At 46.4% G+C, this 17,772-nt stretch overlaps 1 protein-coding gene across 8 annotated transcripts in view; it reads right to left on the bottom strand.

Annotated features, from left to right (window-relative positions):
- Tmcc3 (transmembrane and coiled-coil domain family 3) overlaps window positions 1–17,772 on the bottom strand; it is a 269,948-nt gene that overhangs the window by 10,314 nt on the left and 241,862 nt on the right. For 6 of the 8 annotated variants that reach the window (XM_021174097.3, XM_021174098.3, XM_085843105.1 and 3 more), the window contains one exon: window positions 1,182–2,098. In XM_021174097.3, coding sequence (XP_021029756.1) covers window positions 1,182–2,098 — 917 coding nt within the window. Of the gene's footprint in view, window positions 1–1,181; window positions 2,099–4,072; window positions 4,392–5,094; window positions 5,246–17,772 lie in introns of those variants that run through there. The other 2 variants (XM_029482301.2, XM_021174100.3) reach the window with 2 other exon arrangements.

Raw genomic sequence — 17,772 nt, 5'->3', positions numbered from 1 at the left:
TGCAAGCAATAGGTAAACACAGTTTCAAGGCTGGTAATATGTCTCCATGGTACAGAGCCTACTCAGGATGCATGAAGCCCTGGGTTCAAATCCTGGCATCACACACACACACACACACAAACCTTTCGTAAAAATAAGAAAGAGCCATGTTCTAAATTATGACATAAAACTTGTACATTGAGTGTAAGTTAAATTTACAATTTAAATGTTATAGTATGCAGTAAACGTTTACAATCCATTTCACAGTCTTAGAAGTTAACCCATTTTGATGGAAATAATTTGGTGGGAGAATAGGAGCAAAATGGGGCAAACAATCTCATATTTGGTCATCTATACTCTTTCTTTAAAAAACTATAAATACACAAATGCCAGGCTACAGAACCTATAATCTCAAGATGGTGATTGAGAGCTGTTCATTTATAGTAAAATACTTTGTGTGTGTGTGTGTGTGTGTGTGTGTGTGTGTGTGTAGCACATGTGGGCATATGGGTGTGTGTAGAGGCCAGAGGTTGATGCCAGGTGTTTTGGGTCTCTCACTGACCCTGACTAGGTCAGCAAGGTCCAGCCTAGGATCTGCCTAGCAAGGTCCAGCCTAGGATATGCTTGTCTCTGCTGCCCCAAGTGCTGTGGACACAGACCTGTGCTGTCATGTCCAGCATCTGCATGGGTGTCAGGTACCTGGACTGATGGCTTCATTCTTGCATGGCAAGCACTTTATCCACGGAGTCATCCCTCCAGTCCATGTGTGTGTTTTTTAACAAAAGCTTAATTAACAAAATATGTATATTTCAAACTGACATACCACAGAAAAGTCTACCTCATTGTCTCATTGTCCAACGAATTAAGTCCACTTGTCTGCTATGATGGAGGGAAATTAGTGTAATGAGGCCATAACAGACGTCTGCTGAATCAATTTCTTACTAGGCATGTGAGTCACGGCTTGGATAACAGTATTTGAAGAGACCCAATGCATATAATGTCTTCCTCTAATTGTCAGTTATAAACTGGAAATTATGGAACTTAGGATCATGAAGGATAGAAAGAATTTATCAATCTTTAAATGTCTCTGCATCCACATCTGTATCTATTGCAAATACATTCATCAGCACTTCACTTGTAAGCAGACAGTTTCTGCTTCCTGCTTCTAAAGGAATCCCAGAGGGAGACTTCTATGTACGTACCTGTATCTCTCCTCTTGCAGAGTCTGAGAGATAAAGCCATATTCTCTCTTAAACTGCACCTTCAGTGCCTCGATGTCTTCCGCCAGCTGGGTTTGGGTAACCTTGATCTCCCTCAGTTCCTCCAGGATCTTGGCAAGCTTCCCTTGGCTGTCCAGGGTGCTGGTCCCACCAGCCCCAAAGGACTGGTTCCCATTGCTGTCAGCTGAGCCGGATGTACCACTAGAACATTCATCATCGCTGCCGTACTTAGGTTTGTTCACGATGGTAGCGCTTCCGCCGTAAGCCCTGGGGCTGGCTTCGGGCCTGAACTCTTCTAGGGAATTCTTCAAGTGAGCAATGTTGTCTGCACTGCCAAACTTATTCCGGATCAAGTTGGCAAACTCTCTGGACTTATTGAAGACAAACACGGGGGGCGTGAGGGATACCCCTGGCATGCTAGATTTACTGCTCTCCAGGCAGTGGGGAGCAGTTCGAGATTTCACGTGGGCATCCTTCAGAGAGTGGTGTATTTCCTTCAGGCTGTCTTTAGAGATGTCCTTTGAGCTTCTGGTCACGCCATTCTGTTCAATCTCCCTGAGCTTTCTGTGATACTGTTCTAACTTCTTCTGAAGTTGGGCGATGGAGTGCGCTGACTTCTGGTTCTTCTTCTCAAAGACCTGCTTGATGCGTCCAGCCTGCTGCTTGTCTGCACTGCTGACCAGTTTCAGATACTCCGCGACGTTCCCATCTCGGGACGTCTGCTCGATTTTTATCTGCTCCGTCACCTTTAAGATTTTTTGTCTCAGGCTGTCTGCATTGAGTTTGACCTTGTGGAAATCCAGGATGCCATCGGGGACATCGAAGTTGAGGTTGGTGTCTGATCCCCCTCGGCGTATGTTCAGGGGTAGGCTGAGGGTATTCATGTCATGGCGGTCCACCTGAAAGAGAAGGAGAACCAGATTGACACCTGAAGTCACTGAGACGTTTGGTGGGAGGGAACTGTCCGTGTACATGTGGCACATCTGTCAAGTCCTAGATTTTCCAAACAGCTTGTGTCATAGGATGAACACTCTGTACTATCCCTCCAGGCTGAAGAAGGGGGGACAGCCCAACTCTAGCCTATATCTGAGTGATGCAAAAATCACATCTCCAGCGTATCCAATCTGCTGTCTGTAGGCGGTAACTCTTAATTTCCAGGGGGAGTAAATGCAGAACGGAATGAGGAAGCCAGTCAGTTCTAGTTTCCCAAGTGACTTGGGAAACTTTCCGTGACCCTCACTGTGGTGTGCCTCATGATGGCCAAGGCCCCTAATTCAGAACTCAGTCATTTAACAAGACAAGGAAAAAAAAAAAAAAAAAAAGGAGGGTATCTAGCAGACACATCCATCAAGAAAATTATTTTTTGAATAGATTCATTAAGCAGATGTGACAGAACTATATGGTGCATGATTAACTTCAATAATTGAATAATAAAATGGTATCTCTATATGAAAATAAATAATTCCTGACTACAAGCACAGTGATTAAAATAAGTGGACAGAAGATCATCATATAGTCCAAATGTTGCCACCATTTTAATACAGCTCCTCGTGGTGTGCTGACCCCTACCACAAAGTTATTTTGTTGCTACTTGATAACTGTAATTTTTGCTACTGTTCGGAATCCTCATGTTAAGTATCTGGTAGGCATTCCCTAGAGGGGTTGTGACCTACAGGCTGAGAACTGCTGTGATAATACAAAGCCAGCTTTGTATTATCGCAGGCTGTCCTGACAAAAAAACCTATAAAGTAGCATCTAGCATCCTGGTCAGGGCTAGAAGTTTGTGCTCTAAAAGGGAGGGGCAGACCCAGCCCATGCACCGAGTTTGCTGATGTGTTCATAGAGATTATCGTGTTTGATCCTTATCACCAAGCCAGGCAAGACACATGCTAAAGACACACATGTAGCAACTGAGTGCTATGGAGCTGGGCTTTAAGACCAAGCCTCCTCTATTATTAGACCCTATTATTCTGATACCATCCTCAGAGGATGAAAAATGAGCCATGGTAGAGTCTGAACCCAATTCCAATCATAATATTTAATCTGGAACATCTCAGCTGTCAAGTTAACATGCCCTTGATAAGAGTAATGCCATTACTGGACAGGAGACAAGGTAATGTCGGGCAGAAGTTATCTCTTCCCACCTTGTAAAGGACCAAGGATCTGGCAGCAAAAGGTTAGTAAGGGATTAAACAGACAGACCTCACAGTGTTTGAGTGAACCAGGCTCGGTACAGGCCACTTTCAACAGGAGTATGAAGTCTTTGCCACGGTCCTAAACCCTGCCTAGAGCCTTATCGGGAAGAAGGGAGTCCTATAGTAGGCAAAGGTTGACCGGCAAAGCCTCTTGCAAAACGTGTGTAAGTTAGTTAGTGTTCTCTCTTACTCCCCTCTTCCCACACACAGTTGCCATGAAACAGACTCGTTCTTGCTGCTTTATCTAGGTGGAGATCGTCATGAAGGATCACGGAAGTCAGGCTGAAAGGAAATAGACACAGGCCACCGTGAGACTAGACAGCAAGATAAAGGAGGACAGAGGAGCCATGACTGTGCTTGGTCAGGAAGAAGGAGTGTCAGGTACAGGGAGATCTTTAGCTGTCCAAGAGGGTGGTCACAGTGAGCTCACAGAAGCTATGTACCCGTGGCTCACTACTGAACAGGAACAGCAATGGGTCCAAATGAGAACAACCGAAAGAAATATGCCAAACCTAGAAAATGCTGATTTGAGACAGACGGGGTAACTCATGGTGGCTGTACAGCCATGAGGCTGGAAACCGAGTTTTTCCAGAGGTACCAGAGCTGATTGTACTTTCCAATTCCCCAGGCCTCCCAGGTGAAATCGCACTACCCAGCCACAGAGAGACCCCAGCTCACCTTCCAAGCCCCAGCTGCAGTTGAGGGATGCCGCTTAGCCTAAGTGAGCTGGTCGGCATTGAGTGGAGAATGTGAGCACCCTCTGGACTTTCACACAGTGCTCCCCACTTGTCTACTTCTTATCCGAATCCTCCAGTGCTTCTGAGAGCCGCTCCAACGCCTCTCACCCCAAGCTTTCCCAGTGCCGGCAGAGGCTGCTGCTTCCTGTGAGCCTTCTTATTGCCCTGGTATCATGTGGCCCTGCCTGCTGACTCTGGCTCTTATTGCTCCTCTGTGAACTTTCACTACCGCTCCTCTCTCCGCAGGACAGGGACATGGGAGAGATGATGTCACAGTTGGGTACAACAGCCTCCGCCGGCACTTCCTCTATTCACAGAGGGCTGTCCACAACGGATCACCCAAAGTGACATCATTCTGCATTTCGAGGAGTCCACCCTGAAGTCACTCAAGATACTGATAGACAGAATGAAACAAACAAACAAGCAAACAGAGCCTCATGTTCTGGCTCTGGCAGCCCTGCCAATTCTAGACAGAGTTGTTCCCTTGTTCCCAGGCTGTTCCAAATCGACTCCACCGAGAAGGAAGCTGAGTCCCCTTGCCTGACAACATACACACACACAAACAAGGGCTTTCAGTCTTTAACTGAAGTAGAGCTTACACCCAGGAAAGACCTCAGCATGTCAATAAGTACAAAACATGATGAACAATTACAGTCTGAACACGCTGTGTAACTACATTGAGCTTACAGCAGAGGAAAAGCACCCTCCGGACCCTGTCAATCACAGCTACATCCCTCTTCCCTCCGGGGGAATCCAAACAGTGCCCATTAGTTTGGCCTATTTACACAACATTCTTGTCATTTTTTTCATGAGCAACTTGTTCTAGTCCTCTTAGAAGTCAAATATAAGATCAAATAAATACACACACATACATACATACACACACACACACACTACGTCTCAACTGACATTATTTTGTTTTCGAATTCTCCTGTGTCTGAAGAGAAAGGTTTCATGGTTTACCTGGCAAAATTCATCATGAAGTCACTGCCTGCTCATCTTTCTTCGGGCCTCCCCACCCCTGAGCTGGTCAGCCACCCAGGTAGTCCCAAGGCCGTGAGCCGGGCTCTCTTAAAGACTGCAGGTCCCAGGGAGCCTTCTATACAGAGCTGTGTTGGCTCCCAGGAGGCCAACTGACTTTTGCCTTACTTTAAAGCTGTAACAATGCTTGGCATGGCCTCAAGACTGGGGGAAAGGAACCAAGCTTAAAGCTCAGGTCAGTTAGTCTTGCTGCCTGCCAGCAAATCTCAGCTACACACGCTTGAAGAGCAACAGACCGGTTGGGGGCGCACATTTTGGACTTTTATATGAAGCCTGATCATTGCACAGATAAGCGAGGGCCAGGTATACATTGCTCGATGCCCGCAGATCCCCTGGGTGTCAACTGAGACAAAGAGTATGTGTGAGGAACAGAGCTGAGCCCTCTCTGCTTTGTTTATCCTGGAATTGGCACCCGCCCCTGGATGGCGCAACTTGCTTTCAGAATTAGGCTGTGGGAGGAGGTCAGGGGTCCCTGGAGCACCTGCGTGGTCAGTGTGTATATGGACTGTGTTCATGAGGGACTGTGGGCTTGTTCTGGCACTGTATTAATTAACTACATGTTTCTGGGTAAACTGAGTCAGGTCTGTGGGATCCTATCACCCAATCTGTAGAACAGGGGGACAGGGAACAGCGAATACTGTATAATTTGAGGAGATGCAGCACACTACACATTGTGAAGTTGCTGATGCACAGTCCAGACTGAGGCCTCTGGAGGCAGGCTACCCCGCCCTTGTTATCATGATTCCTATAGACCATCCTAGCCTCAGGCTCCTCCTCTGTAAATGGACATAAAGACTCTTTAAAGAAAGGCTGGGGAGTTGACTTAATGGTAAGAGAGGCTGCTGTTCAAGCATGAGGCCATGAGTTCAAAGCCCCAGCACCCATATAAAAGGTCGAGTATGGCTGTACACACACCTACGACCCCAGTGACACTGCGAGTGCGGAAACAAGAGGATTGCTGGGGCTCACTGGATTCTAGCCTTGCTAAGAATTCCCAAAGGAATTAGGAGAGGAATAAATGAACAGGGCACCCAAGGTTCTCCTCTGGTGTATACACAGACACACACAGACACACACACACACACACACACACACATATACCACACAGACACACAGATACACACATACAGATATAGATACATCCATACACAGGCACACAGACATCCATAGAAACACAGACACATATACATATAGACACACAGAGATACAGACACACACAGATATACACAGACACAGGTACACAGACATACACACAGACACACATACACACACAGACACTGATACACACAAAGACACATAGACACAGGCACAGACAGACAGACACATAGACACAGACATACAGAGATATAGATACATACATACACAGGCACACAGACATACATAGACACACAGACATATATAATATAGACATACACACACACAGATACAGACACACAGACACACACAGATATAGACATATACAGACACATAGATACTGACACACACAAAGACACATAGACACAGGCAGACAGACAGACAGACACATAGACACACACGCACACTCGTGAGATTCTCCACTGTAAAGAGAAAATGGATGACAAACAAACAGCTCCAGAACCCTGGCATCCAGAATGGCTTCAATTGGTGTTTCCTGTCATCGTCCTAATTTCACTTAAAAACATATCTTTATGTAAAATGTGAAAGGGAAACAAGAACCATTGTCCTAACAACGGCTATTTTTGCATCACGGGGTCATAAGGGTTCGTTCTTATTATGCCTCTGCTGTGTTATCCCACTTAGAAAAATACAGCCAATGCAGCATTGTCTTGGCAGGAAGAGTTGTTGTTTTTAAAAATGATGCCTGACGTTTCCAGTCCACCCACAATGACCTGGTTGTTATTACTTAGATAAAAGGCAGACCCCCAGCGTCCTAGCGGAATACCACTGCTAATTGTGTTTTCTTCCGGCAGTAGAGACGTTTCCACTGTCACCTCGATGTTCTAGAACAAAGGCTGAGGAAAAGGCTAAGCACTGGACAGACGTCAAAACCCTACCCTGAGTCATCTCTGCATCCAATCCGGCCTCCTGCACGGCATCCCAAGGTAACTCACATCCACCCTGAAGTCTGGCACAGTGTGGTCCTTCCCTGGGAGCTCAGAGCACACCCCCCCCCATTCCTACAGGAAGAGAACAAGATGTTCAAGGACACTCTGAAAACCTGGGCGACAGAACGGAAAGGAGAGGGGGCTCCTGCAGACCCTCTATGATTGGCATGTCACTTGCTCATCAAAGGTGCATGTACCAGTGCCAAGATGGCAGAGCCATAATTGGAAGGCCATCGATTGTGGTTCTGTTGTCACAGACGCAGTCATAGCCGTGCTGGCCTCACAGATGTACATTTTCTTGAGAGTAGATTGTTAGAGGTGAGGCCATGCTACATTCTTGGCCCCTTCTGCACATAATAGTCCCCTTTCTGCTCCTCCACTGTGTTCTGGTACTTCACTGGTGGTGGGGCTTACCAGCAGGGTGTTGGTGCTGTGCTATTTGGTCCCTTGATCTCTCCTTTATCAAAGGCCAAATACATCTCTTTGTAAGTTAGTCTATCAGCATTCCCTTATAGCAAGGGATAATGGGCTAAGATATCCCTCAGGCACGTGGCGTGAGGCTTAGAACCTGCTGAGATCCAGAGAGTGCAGAACAAGAGATAGTTAACTGTTTGCTTAGTCTCAAGGCCAGACACAATAGACCTCTGCTCACAGAAAGGTAGCCTGTATTCAGGCATACAAGGAAAGTGGCAGGTCCTTCCCACGGGCAGCCACCCATTTCCACTTAAGGGTATTTCAGGGCACGTAAAGGTGTAGATTCCCATGCAGGCCACACGAGGCAGCATGGCCAGAACCCAAGAGTTTAGGGGAGGAGTGGGGATGGGGGTAGGGCTTGTGGCTAGTGATAATGGGAGGGGCTTGTGGCCAGGGGGAGGGGCTTGTGGCCAGGGGAGGGGCTTGTGGCCAGGGGGAGGGGCTTGTGGCCAGGCAAACCCCTCACCCTTACTGATTTTATTGTCACTCATCTTAGCTGACTTCTGTGTCTCTTGGGTCTACAGTCAAGGCTATTCCCACAGTGTGCCAGTTACAATGTGCAAGGCTTTGCTATAGTAACAAGGTCAAAAATCCCAGTCCCCACTTCCATTTCCTTCTGTTTTTCAAGGACTATTTCTTGTTCTCACTAGCAGCTCAAGTCAGTGGGAGGATGCAGGCAGTGCTGAAGCCTACACTATCTGGAATGCTCTTGAGTTGTACATAGTCCCTCACACTTCTCCCAGAGAGATGGCATCAGTGACCTGCTCCATAAACCACACAGCAGTGAATCCTGGGGACAGGGAAGCATTCTCCTACTTTAAGCCAAAGGACAGTGACACCTTACTGACATAAGTAAGAGTGCTGATCTGCGAAGCACTCTCTGAGGTGGATTCTTCTGTCGATAATCATTTTGCAAATGAGGAAGAGTTGAACACAGAGATGTTGAGTTAGGAGCAGGACACACAGCTAATAAAGGAAGAGCCAGGATGGAAGCCCAAGCCTGGCGCCTCTAGCGCTTGCTTGCCTAACGAGTCTGTGTGAGTTAGGCTCAAAGATAAAGCTTTTAAGTGTTTGAGTATCTTCCACACTAGCCCTCTTTTACGAGAACACTGAGGCTTACAAAGAAAATATATGTCTCTTGAAGGCCAGAGATAATAACACAGTTTAACTGGATCTCAACTTGGATTTATGAAACACTCAAGGCTGACTGTGGAAGAGTTTACTCTGCAGTGCCCTTAACATGGCCGCCTGGGCTTGTGTGGGCTCTGGGCTTGGAGGAGTCTCCTGTCAGAAAAATCTTCATCACCAAGTCTGGACTTAACACTTCCAGATTAGGGGCTAGCAGAGGCCTGGCATTGCTTTCCGGCATGTCCTTGTCTCAGGTGGATCCTTATTGTAAAATATGGGCAGTGGTTTAGGGCAGCTTTTACCAGGACAGAAAGTTTATCGCTTTTATGACAATGATACTCAAACATTTATAGTCACCAAGAGTGAGACAGAAGTATAAGAGAAAGAAAGGAAAGCAAGAGATGAAGCGGGATAAAGGAAAGATGATCTGTGAGTGTCTACATGCCCAGCCAGTGAATGCCTGGGGTCTGGCAAGGGCACCCAGTGCGGGCCTGAAGAGAGGTTACAGTTCTTTCCTGTGCCGAGGGATAATCCTGTGGAGGCACGGAGGAGCTGTGCCACGTGGGGAGGAGCTGTGCCACGTGGGGAGGAGCTGTGCCGTGTGGGGAGGAGCTGTGCCGTGTGGGGAGGAGCTGTGCCGTGTGGGGAGGAGCTGTGCCACGTGGGGAGGAGCTGTGCCACGTGGGGAGGAGCTGTGCCACGTGGGGAGGAGCTGTGCCACGTGGGGAGGAGCTGTGCCGTGTGGGGAGGAGCTGTGCCGTGTGGGGAGGATGGGGGTGATCGGGTTTTCCTTCCCCCACCTTGTAGTAATATGTGCTGTATCAGGTCATCTTCCTTCTGGCTTGAACCAGAAATTGTTCACTGAGGCAGTGAGAACGGATCTGAGGGGACTTAACTTAGATAACCAAACCGCTGCATCAAAGCAAATGCCAGGCACTTGCCTCTGTTGCGGATGGAGCCAATGCACTAATACACAAAACAGTCACCATTACTACTACCACCATTACCACCACTACCATCACCAGCATTACTACCGACACACCATCAGCAAGCACCACTACAACACCACCATACCTTACCACCGGTACCACATCTCCACTACAGCTCCATGACCACCACCACTACTATACCACAACACTACATCACTACCACAACTACACCGTAACACTATGCCACTACCACAACTATACCACAACACTTCCAACACTGTGCCACTACCACTACTACACCACACCATGACTGCAGCACCACCACCACCACCACCACCGAACCAACGGCAGCCTTGGCAAGACTCTTGTCATCTGTTTCTAGAGACATGGCTGCATTCACGTGGGCAGCAGCTCAGAAGACCTGATACCTGCACTCTCTGGAAGACAGCCCGTCCCTCCCCACATGCCCCAAACAAGTAATCTTGAGGACCTCATTCAAAAGGATGTTTTATTAGGGAACTACCTTCATCCCAATATTAGCTTCCAATTGCCTTGGACAAGGTGGAACATTTCTTCTGACTGTCCCCATCTGATGTCAGAGTAAGCAAAACTCTGCACCACGCTGTCACTAACACATTTCCTGCTGGCACCCCGCTCCCTCCCTTAAAATCCCAGGACAGGGGCCCTCTGGAGTGTCAGAAGTTGCACTGCCTCTCTGCCTGGAAGGAAGGACCGGTCCCTCTGAAGTTAAGGAACTGTAACTGGAGAGCACACACCTTAGACAGCCCTGTCCTTTCTCCATCGACTCCACAGATTAATACTGTGAAGGAGATGTGTGAGGCGGTGTTTAGGGCTCTCAAAGCAAATTCTTCAAGCATCCTCAAGCACTTACAAACACTTGATACCATAATTACAAATAATTCTCTTCTCATTAAGGCGCTACCAGCCTGCACTGCTAATCTACTTTGAATTACATGCACTGGAAGACACACGTTTCTTCAAAAAAAAAAAAAAAAAGAAATAGCTTATAACTCACACTTCAAATCCATACAAACTAATCCCTGATGAAATTCATCTGACCTGGTAAAGATTTACTGCATGCTAAACATATAGATGAATGGTGCTGAAGTGAGGAAGATGGCCGCCCTGCCCCTAGGAGGGTAAGCAGGGAGATCGGTGGTGAGGAAGACAGGAGCACTGACTTCCAGTGAGGAACAGCCCAGACCTTCGGTGGAGCCTGCAGAGGCTCACGGGCAACTCCCACAGAGAGTGTCTAGGAAGTCTCCAGACACCCATGCATCTTGAACTCAAGCAGGCCCGGGAAGGGAACAGAGTGCCTAGTAACTCGGTGCCTTCCTGAGGGAAGTTCCTCTCAGGTTCCTCTCGGGAGGTGGTGGACGGTCAGTTCCTACAAGAGGAAGCTGAAGGCCACGCTGGGCACTAAACACAGGGCAGGTGAGGACGGAAGCTTTCAGTCCCTGACTCAGACCGAAGGGACGGAATGAATGAGAGGCCCTGGGGTGTCTGGGGCCTTTCCCACTGTGCCTGTACATGCTCACTAGACTGTGGCTGGCAGGAGGGGAGACCAGCGAGCAAGGGAAGGTGGGAAAACCATGTTCCACTCCTAGAGAGACGGCCTCCAGGAAGAGCAATGTCTAGGTTTTAGCCTTCATTTCATTCTAGGTATCTGATGAGCACCCTGCCCTGAATGCTCCTCACACTTTTCTGTTTCCGAGTTGGCTCCCCAGCCTAGCACCGCCTCCCATGCCTCCATCCCAAGTCACCAACTCTCCTTTCAAGGCCTATCACCGGACTCTACCAAGGAGCCTCGCCCATACCCATCACCAGCTGGAACTAATCACGTCCTTTGTTACAATGTTGATTCTGCCACGAACTGAGAGTATTTGTGTAACATTTGCTCCCTCACCGTTTGGAAGCCTCCCCGGAGAAGGATCGTCTAATGAGCCACCTGTCTGCCCACCGGTTCCTCAATAGGACCTCTGTGTTTGCTGAATGAATCAGTGGCTGACAAACAGCCAACTGGGGCAGCCAGTCGGTCCTCTTGTTTACAACTTGTTCAGCTGTTTGCAATGACACCAAGAAGAACCTGTGACTGAGGGACGTGGCGTGGCTGTGGAGACAACGTGGCTTTCAGGCCATATTGGAGAACTGCTAGCGCTCAGATAGCAAGGAAACCAGCAGCCTTCAAACAGCATATAGGTGGTCAACTACCAAGTGACATTTAAAAAATAAAATTTTAAGACTTAATTTTAATTCTATGAATATCTGTCTGTCTGTGTGTAGGTATGTAGATGTGCATACAAGAGCCCAAGGAAGCCAGGGGCATCAGATTCGCTGGAAGTGACGTTACAGACAATTGTGAGGAGCGACCTAAAATGGCTGCTAAGAATCCACCTCTTGTCCCCTCAAGAGCAGTCTGTGCTGGCCATCTCTCTAGCTCCCCAAATGCTATGAAGAGCCACAATGCACAAAATATGTAGGCAGAACCCCTCCCTTCCTAAATGGCATTTCCCTGAAGGCAGTATTATAACTAATGCTGAAAACTCAGGTGCCTGCTTGCTATATGGAACACATTTATACATTTTGACTCAACCTACTCTTTGTGATAAGGAAGCAGTCTTGAAAACGTTAAACTTATCTAACGAACAAGTAAGACTGTCAGATAAGTGATAACATGGATGGAGCCAGAGGTAATAATATTATGTGAAGTAAGCCAGGCAGGGGACAACCAGGCGCATGGGCTCGTTTATATACGGAATTCTTAAAAATTGGAGTTCGTAAAAATAGACGACAGAGGCAGGGGATGAGGGGCAGGGAATGGGGAGAGACTGTGTGCAGGTCCAGTGTTACAGGCAGAGAGGAGGACCGAGTTAGGGTGATTATAGCAAACGGCACAGAAGCCTACAGCGAAGATAATTAGGAAGTTTGAATGCAATCACCACTAAGAAATGATACAGATGAAGAACCCAAGCATTTTGGGTTGAGTTCTATCCCTTATCATTAACACAGAACATATGCTGTGTCCCCTAAAGACAATTAATTATATGCCAATGGAAAATACAGCCACGTGTAGTTTCTTGTTCCTTAGCACGATGCAACTGAACGTGACCTAAAAAATGCAGGCATCCCATGGCTAAGAGTGAAGAAGTTCCGTGCGAGAGTGATTGCTTGCTGTGTGAAGCTTACAGATCAAAAGATCCGGCGGCTTATTGCTGTTTGTCTGTTCAGTGAGCATGCATGCCCAATCACAGTGGGTGTTAGAGGTAACTCCTGGCAATCTGTTCTTTCCTCCAACTGTGTGGGTCCGAAGGATTGAACTCAGGCCATCAGAGTTGTTGGTAAGCGCTTTTCCCTGGCCTGGAATCCTGCCAAACCCCACCCCTTAAATTATCAGAATGTCTGTTTGTCCAACCATCCATTTACGTATGTATGTATCTCTGACAGCCCTTCACCCTCCTAAATCTAAGATGGCAGTGACGTGTCTGAAAAAGAAAGGCAGAGCTAATGAATGGCAGAGAGAAGACTAGGATCTTAAGAGAGTTCAACATTATCATTATTATTATTTTTTTAAATGAAAGGAAGACAAGAAGAAAGTCATCTCCACATGTCACGTGGCTTGTGTGAAGTTGTCAAGCTGACGGGAGGCAGAACTGAGGCTCTACCTGGCTCCAGAGACTTCCTGCCTGTGACCGACAGTCACAGCCTGGGCTGAGCTGCCGGCTGAGCACATACATGAACACTGAATGCTTCACTTCATCTAGTCTTTAGTGCCCTGAGGTAATTACTGGAGCTGTTTTCAATCTGATATTAACAAGGGAAATGAGCTTAAATCCCAAGAATGTCCTGCATAATGAAAAAAAAGAAACGCAGGCTTCTTTTGCTTCAGCCACTGATAATGACTCTCAGAGGCAGACACAAACTTCCTCCTCCTTCAGATATGAACGTCTCCAGCCACTAAATGCTCTGCTATCAGCTGCAGATGAGTGCAGGCTTCCTGCTCACACTGTCGCCGCAGATTAAAGACCCCAGAGATGCTCGTTTCTGAGGGAGGCGAGGGTTCTAGGAACACTTTATCATCTGGGAGGAAGAGACCCGCAAATAAATAACAGACTCTGTGAATTGTGGCTTTAAAGATAAACACCATATCATGACCTGTCTTAAGATCCAGGTCTATATTTGGGTCGACTGTCTTTCCAAAACAGAAGGAGCAGCCTGCCAGAACCAACTTATGTATGGCACTTGCAGCAACAACCAGGCAGCTCAGATTTCCTGGGATGCCACTGCCATGTGTCCTAAGGAGAGGTCAGGTGGGGGCCTACGTTTGAGCCTGAGGCGTAGATTTCTGAGCCAAACCAGCTTGATTCAAGCTGCACTTCTGCCAGGTTGACTTATTCTATATAACTTATTTCTTTCTATGCTTTAATCTCCTACATGGAAAATGAGGCTCTCTCTGTTCCACAGGGTAGCTGTGAGGGCATTGTGAATGCTTAAACTGGCCTTGTACAGAGTAAGGGCTGAAAATTGGTTCCCACTTAAAGTCAATATGCTCTAGGAAGGTAGGCCAAGAGGGACGAGGACACCACAGTTGTCAACACACACACATACACACACACAGAGAAAAATATATATGCATAGACACACACACAAATACACATACACACAACAAACACAGCTACCAACACACAATACATATGCAAACACACACACAATACACACATACATATGCACACAAACACAAATACACACTCACACACACAAATATACATGCACACAGACACACACAAATACACACAAGTACATATGCACACAAACACACAAATACACATGCACACACACACAAATACATATGCATAAAAACACACACAAAAATGTCAGACACATTCACAAATACACATGCACACAAACACACAACAAGTAGGAAACTTGCCACTATTGAACTGGGATAAGGTAGATGTGTCTGTGTTGTGTGAGGTAACCTCTGCCTTCCCACCTGAATATATAAAATACTACTTGCTATTCCTCTAGCTAATTTCATCAACAACCGATGGTTTTAATCCCACTTGAAAGTGCTTTATTATTGGGAAAAGACAAGCTTTGCTTTTTTCTCTCTTCCTTCCTTCATTCCCTTCTTCCTTTCCTTCCTTCTTTCCTCCCTCTCTCCCTCTTCCTTCCTTTCTCTTTCTTTTTCCCTCTCTCCCCTTCCTTTCTCCCTCCCTTTCTCTCTCTCTCTCTCTCTCTTCCTTTCTTTCTCTTTTTTCTTTTCCTGTTTGCTAACTATATCTAAAGAGACACTAACACTCTGAAAAATGTTCTATGGTTGCTCCCTGGCCAGCAGGTCAACAAAAGCCTGAATTTATCCTTGCGGTAAGCTCACCAATGTCTCTCCCTCAGAGCCCCTGAGGAACCTCTTTGTGACTCACTGCTACCTTGGCAGGAAGGTTTAAGACCCTCAGGCTGCTTATGTGCCTGGGTGAGAATGAAGTCTCACTTCAACATGCTATCACGAGTGCATGGAAACATAAATTATAAGTTTTGAAATGAGGTCACAGAGATCTCCCCTGCCTCCTAAGTGCAGGGATTAAAGGTGTGTGACTTAAGAATAAGACAAATCTTACAAAGTATGTATGAGAGGATTAAATATGTATATTAAGGATCTGTTTGTTTTACATGTAGAGATCACAGAAACAGAATTTACCCTAAGACTTCCCATCCTAAGAATAATTCTGTGGGTGTTTCTTTTCTTTCTTTCTTTTTTTTTTAAAAATCAGGACTTATAAAGGACCATATTCAAAACACAAAACATTCAAGACACACATGTAAAGACACAGAATTTGGTAAACTGTTCCCCCTCCTTCTGTAACGTCTGGTTTTAATTAAAGGGTTCCTTGGGCACAGTCAGATAGACTTCATTGAACTGTCACCAAGAGGGGAGTATTCTAGGTGAGATTCTGAAGTCTCTAGATAACTGAAATTCTTGCCAAGAGTGAGAGTCAACATTTTTAAGTCTTGCCAATATTGAGTTCTTGTTGATCAGGGCTATGGTTATGGTTTGGGGCTGGGATGTACCTCAGAGGCACAGGGGCTGGTCCTGAGATGGTGGCACTATTTGGGGAAGGGGAGAGAAGGGGCTTTCCTGGTGTATGTGGTGAAATGAGGAGCCCCTGATAGTTACAGCCTGGTCCTGCCTACTGCACCCCCACTCCATGTTTCCTGATCTACCAAGACATAAGGAACAGCTGCCTCACACACTGCCCACTGCAGAGCAGCCCCACCTGTCATGTGTCCTTGCCACAATGGCCTGAACACCCTCTCAACCCATGAGCCGACACAGAAACTCTATTCCCTTAAGTTGTTCTGTTACTGCCATGAGCAAAGCGATAAATACAGTCCACAAGATGTCATCTGAATTGTGACACAACATGGTGACTCTCAGGAAGGAAGACACCTGACCTAGGTGGACCAGCGATCTGTGCTGAAGTTAACTTCAGACCTTAGGACCCTCGTGTGAGGGACCTGGATGGCTGAACTTCCCAGCCTCTAAAGGCTCTGCAGCAATCACTCACGGCAGTCTGTGGCGAAGGTAGAATTGTAAGGGTCTCGTAAAATACATTGAATTATTATTAGCAAATTGAATATGTGTCCTTCTGGAGTATCAGGGTTGCCAAAACAAAATGTATGCAGCTAGTAGTTTTAATCGAATGAGCCCAAGGACCAAATGAGTGTTAATACCATAGAGCAGAGGTTCTCAACCGGGGGGGGGGGGGGGACACAACCCTTTCACAGGGGTCGCCTAAGAACACCTGCATGTCAAATAGTTACATCGCCATTCATGACACTAGCAAAATTACAGTTAGAAGGTAACAATGACATAATTTTATGGTTGGGGGTTACCACTACATAAGGAACTCTATTAAGGGGTCACAGCATTGGGAAGGTTAAGAACCACTGCTATAGAGGAAGCTCTTGCATATAATAGTTAAAACACACCTTACACACACACACACACACACACACACACACCATTCATGCTGTATGACTTAGAGACTGTGATTACTGGTTTTAATTAAACCAGTAGCAGAAGCTGGGAGAGTGAGTTACCAGAAGGGGGCGTGAGGGAGCACCAGACCACTGACATTGCTGATGTTAGTCATCCATGCAGGGTTAGAAGCATCCAACTATACATTTTATATATATATATATATATATATATATATATATATATATATATATATATATTGTATGTATAATACGTATTATATATGTATGTATGTGTATATATATATATATATGCACATTTCTGTGAATTATATCTCAAAAAATATGTTAAGAAGCAAAACAATCTTAAAGCACAAAAACGCAAGAACTGTCAAAAAATTATCACCTTTCAGTAGCAACTTTAATTAGCCTGTCGATGCACACTGCATTTTAGTTTCCAGCATGTCCACGATGCTGATAAACGTGTGTGTGTGTGTGTTACCAGAATATAAAGTGTAAACAAAAGGGAATGGGGATTGGAAAGGTCTACAGCAAGGTGCTAACATCAGGGAGGTAACTGAGTGCCATCAGATTTAGACACAGAAATGCTTAATTTTCAAATTCTGAAAACCAGCAAACCCTAAACAACCACATTGACGCCCTGGGCTGACGTCTTGCTTCCGCACAGAATGAATGGTCACTTAGAGAGTCAGTGCTTCTCAGGCTGGATTTAACTTGAAAGTGCACAGAGTGCACAACGAGCGCTTACTGACACAAGGCACATTGTGTCTATGGTAGCTGACAGAACTCATTTAGTTCACGAATGGACCCACCCAAAGTCAGATGTTCTATTTGAAAAGTGCCCTCCCGTCCCCATCTGCTTAGTTAGCCTGGCGGTACGCTACAAGCACTGGAGTCAGAAAGCGACCGTGATAAGCTCAGCCCTGGGAGTGTGCACTGTTTGGGTGGAGAGGCACAAGAATTACGTG

The sequence above is a fragment of the Mus caroli genome, unplaced genomic scaffold, assembly GCF_978045245.1.
Source record: "Mus caroli unplaced genomic scaffold, Mus_caroli_1 scaffold_9, whole genome shotgun sequence".
Classification (NCBI taxonomy): Eukaryota; Metazoa; Chordata; class Mammalia; order Rodentia; family Muridae; genus Mus; species Mus caroli.
Note: the sequence above shows the minus strand (reverse complement) of the source record. Positions and strands in the feature narration are given on the sequence as shown.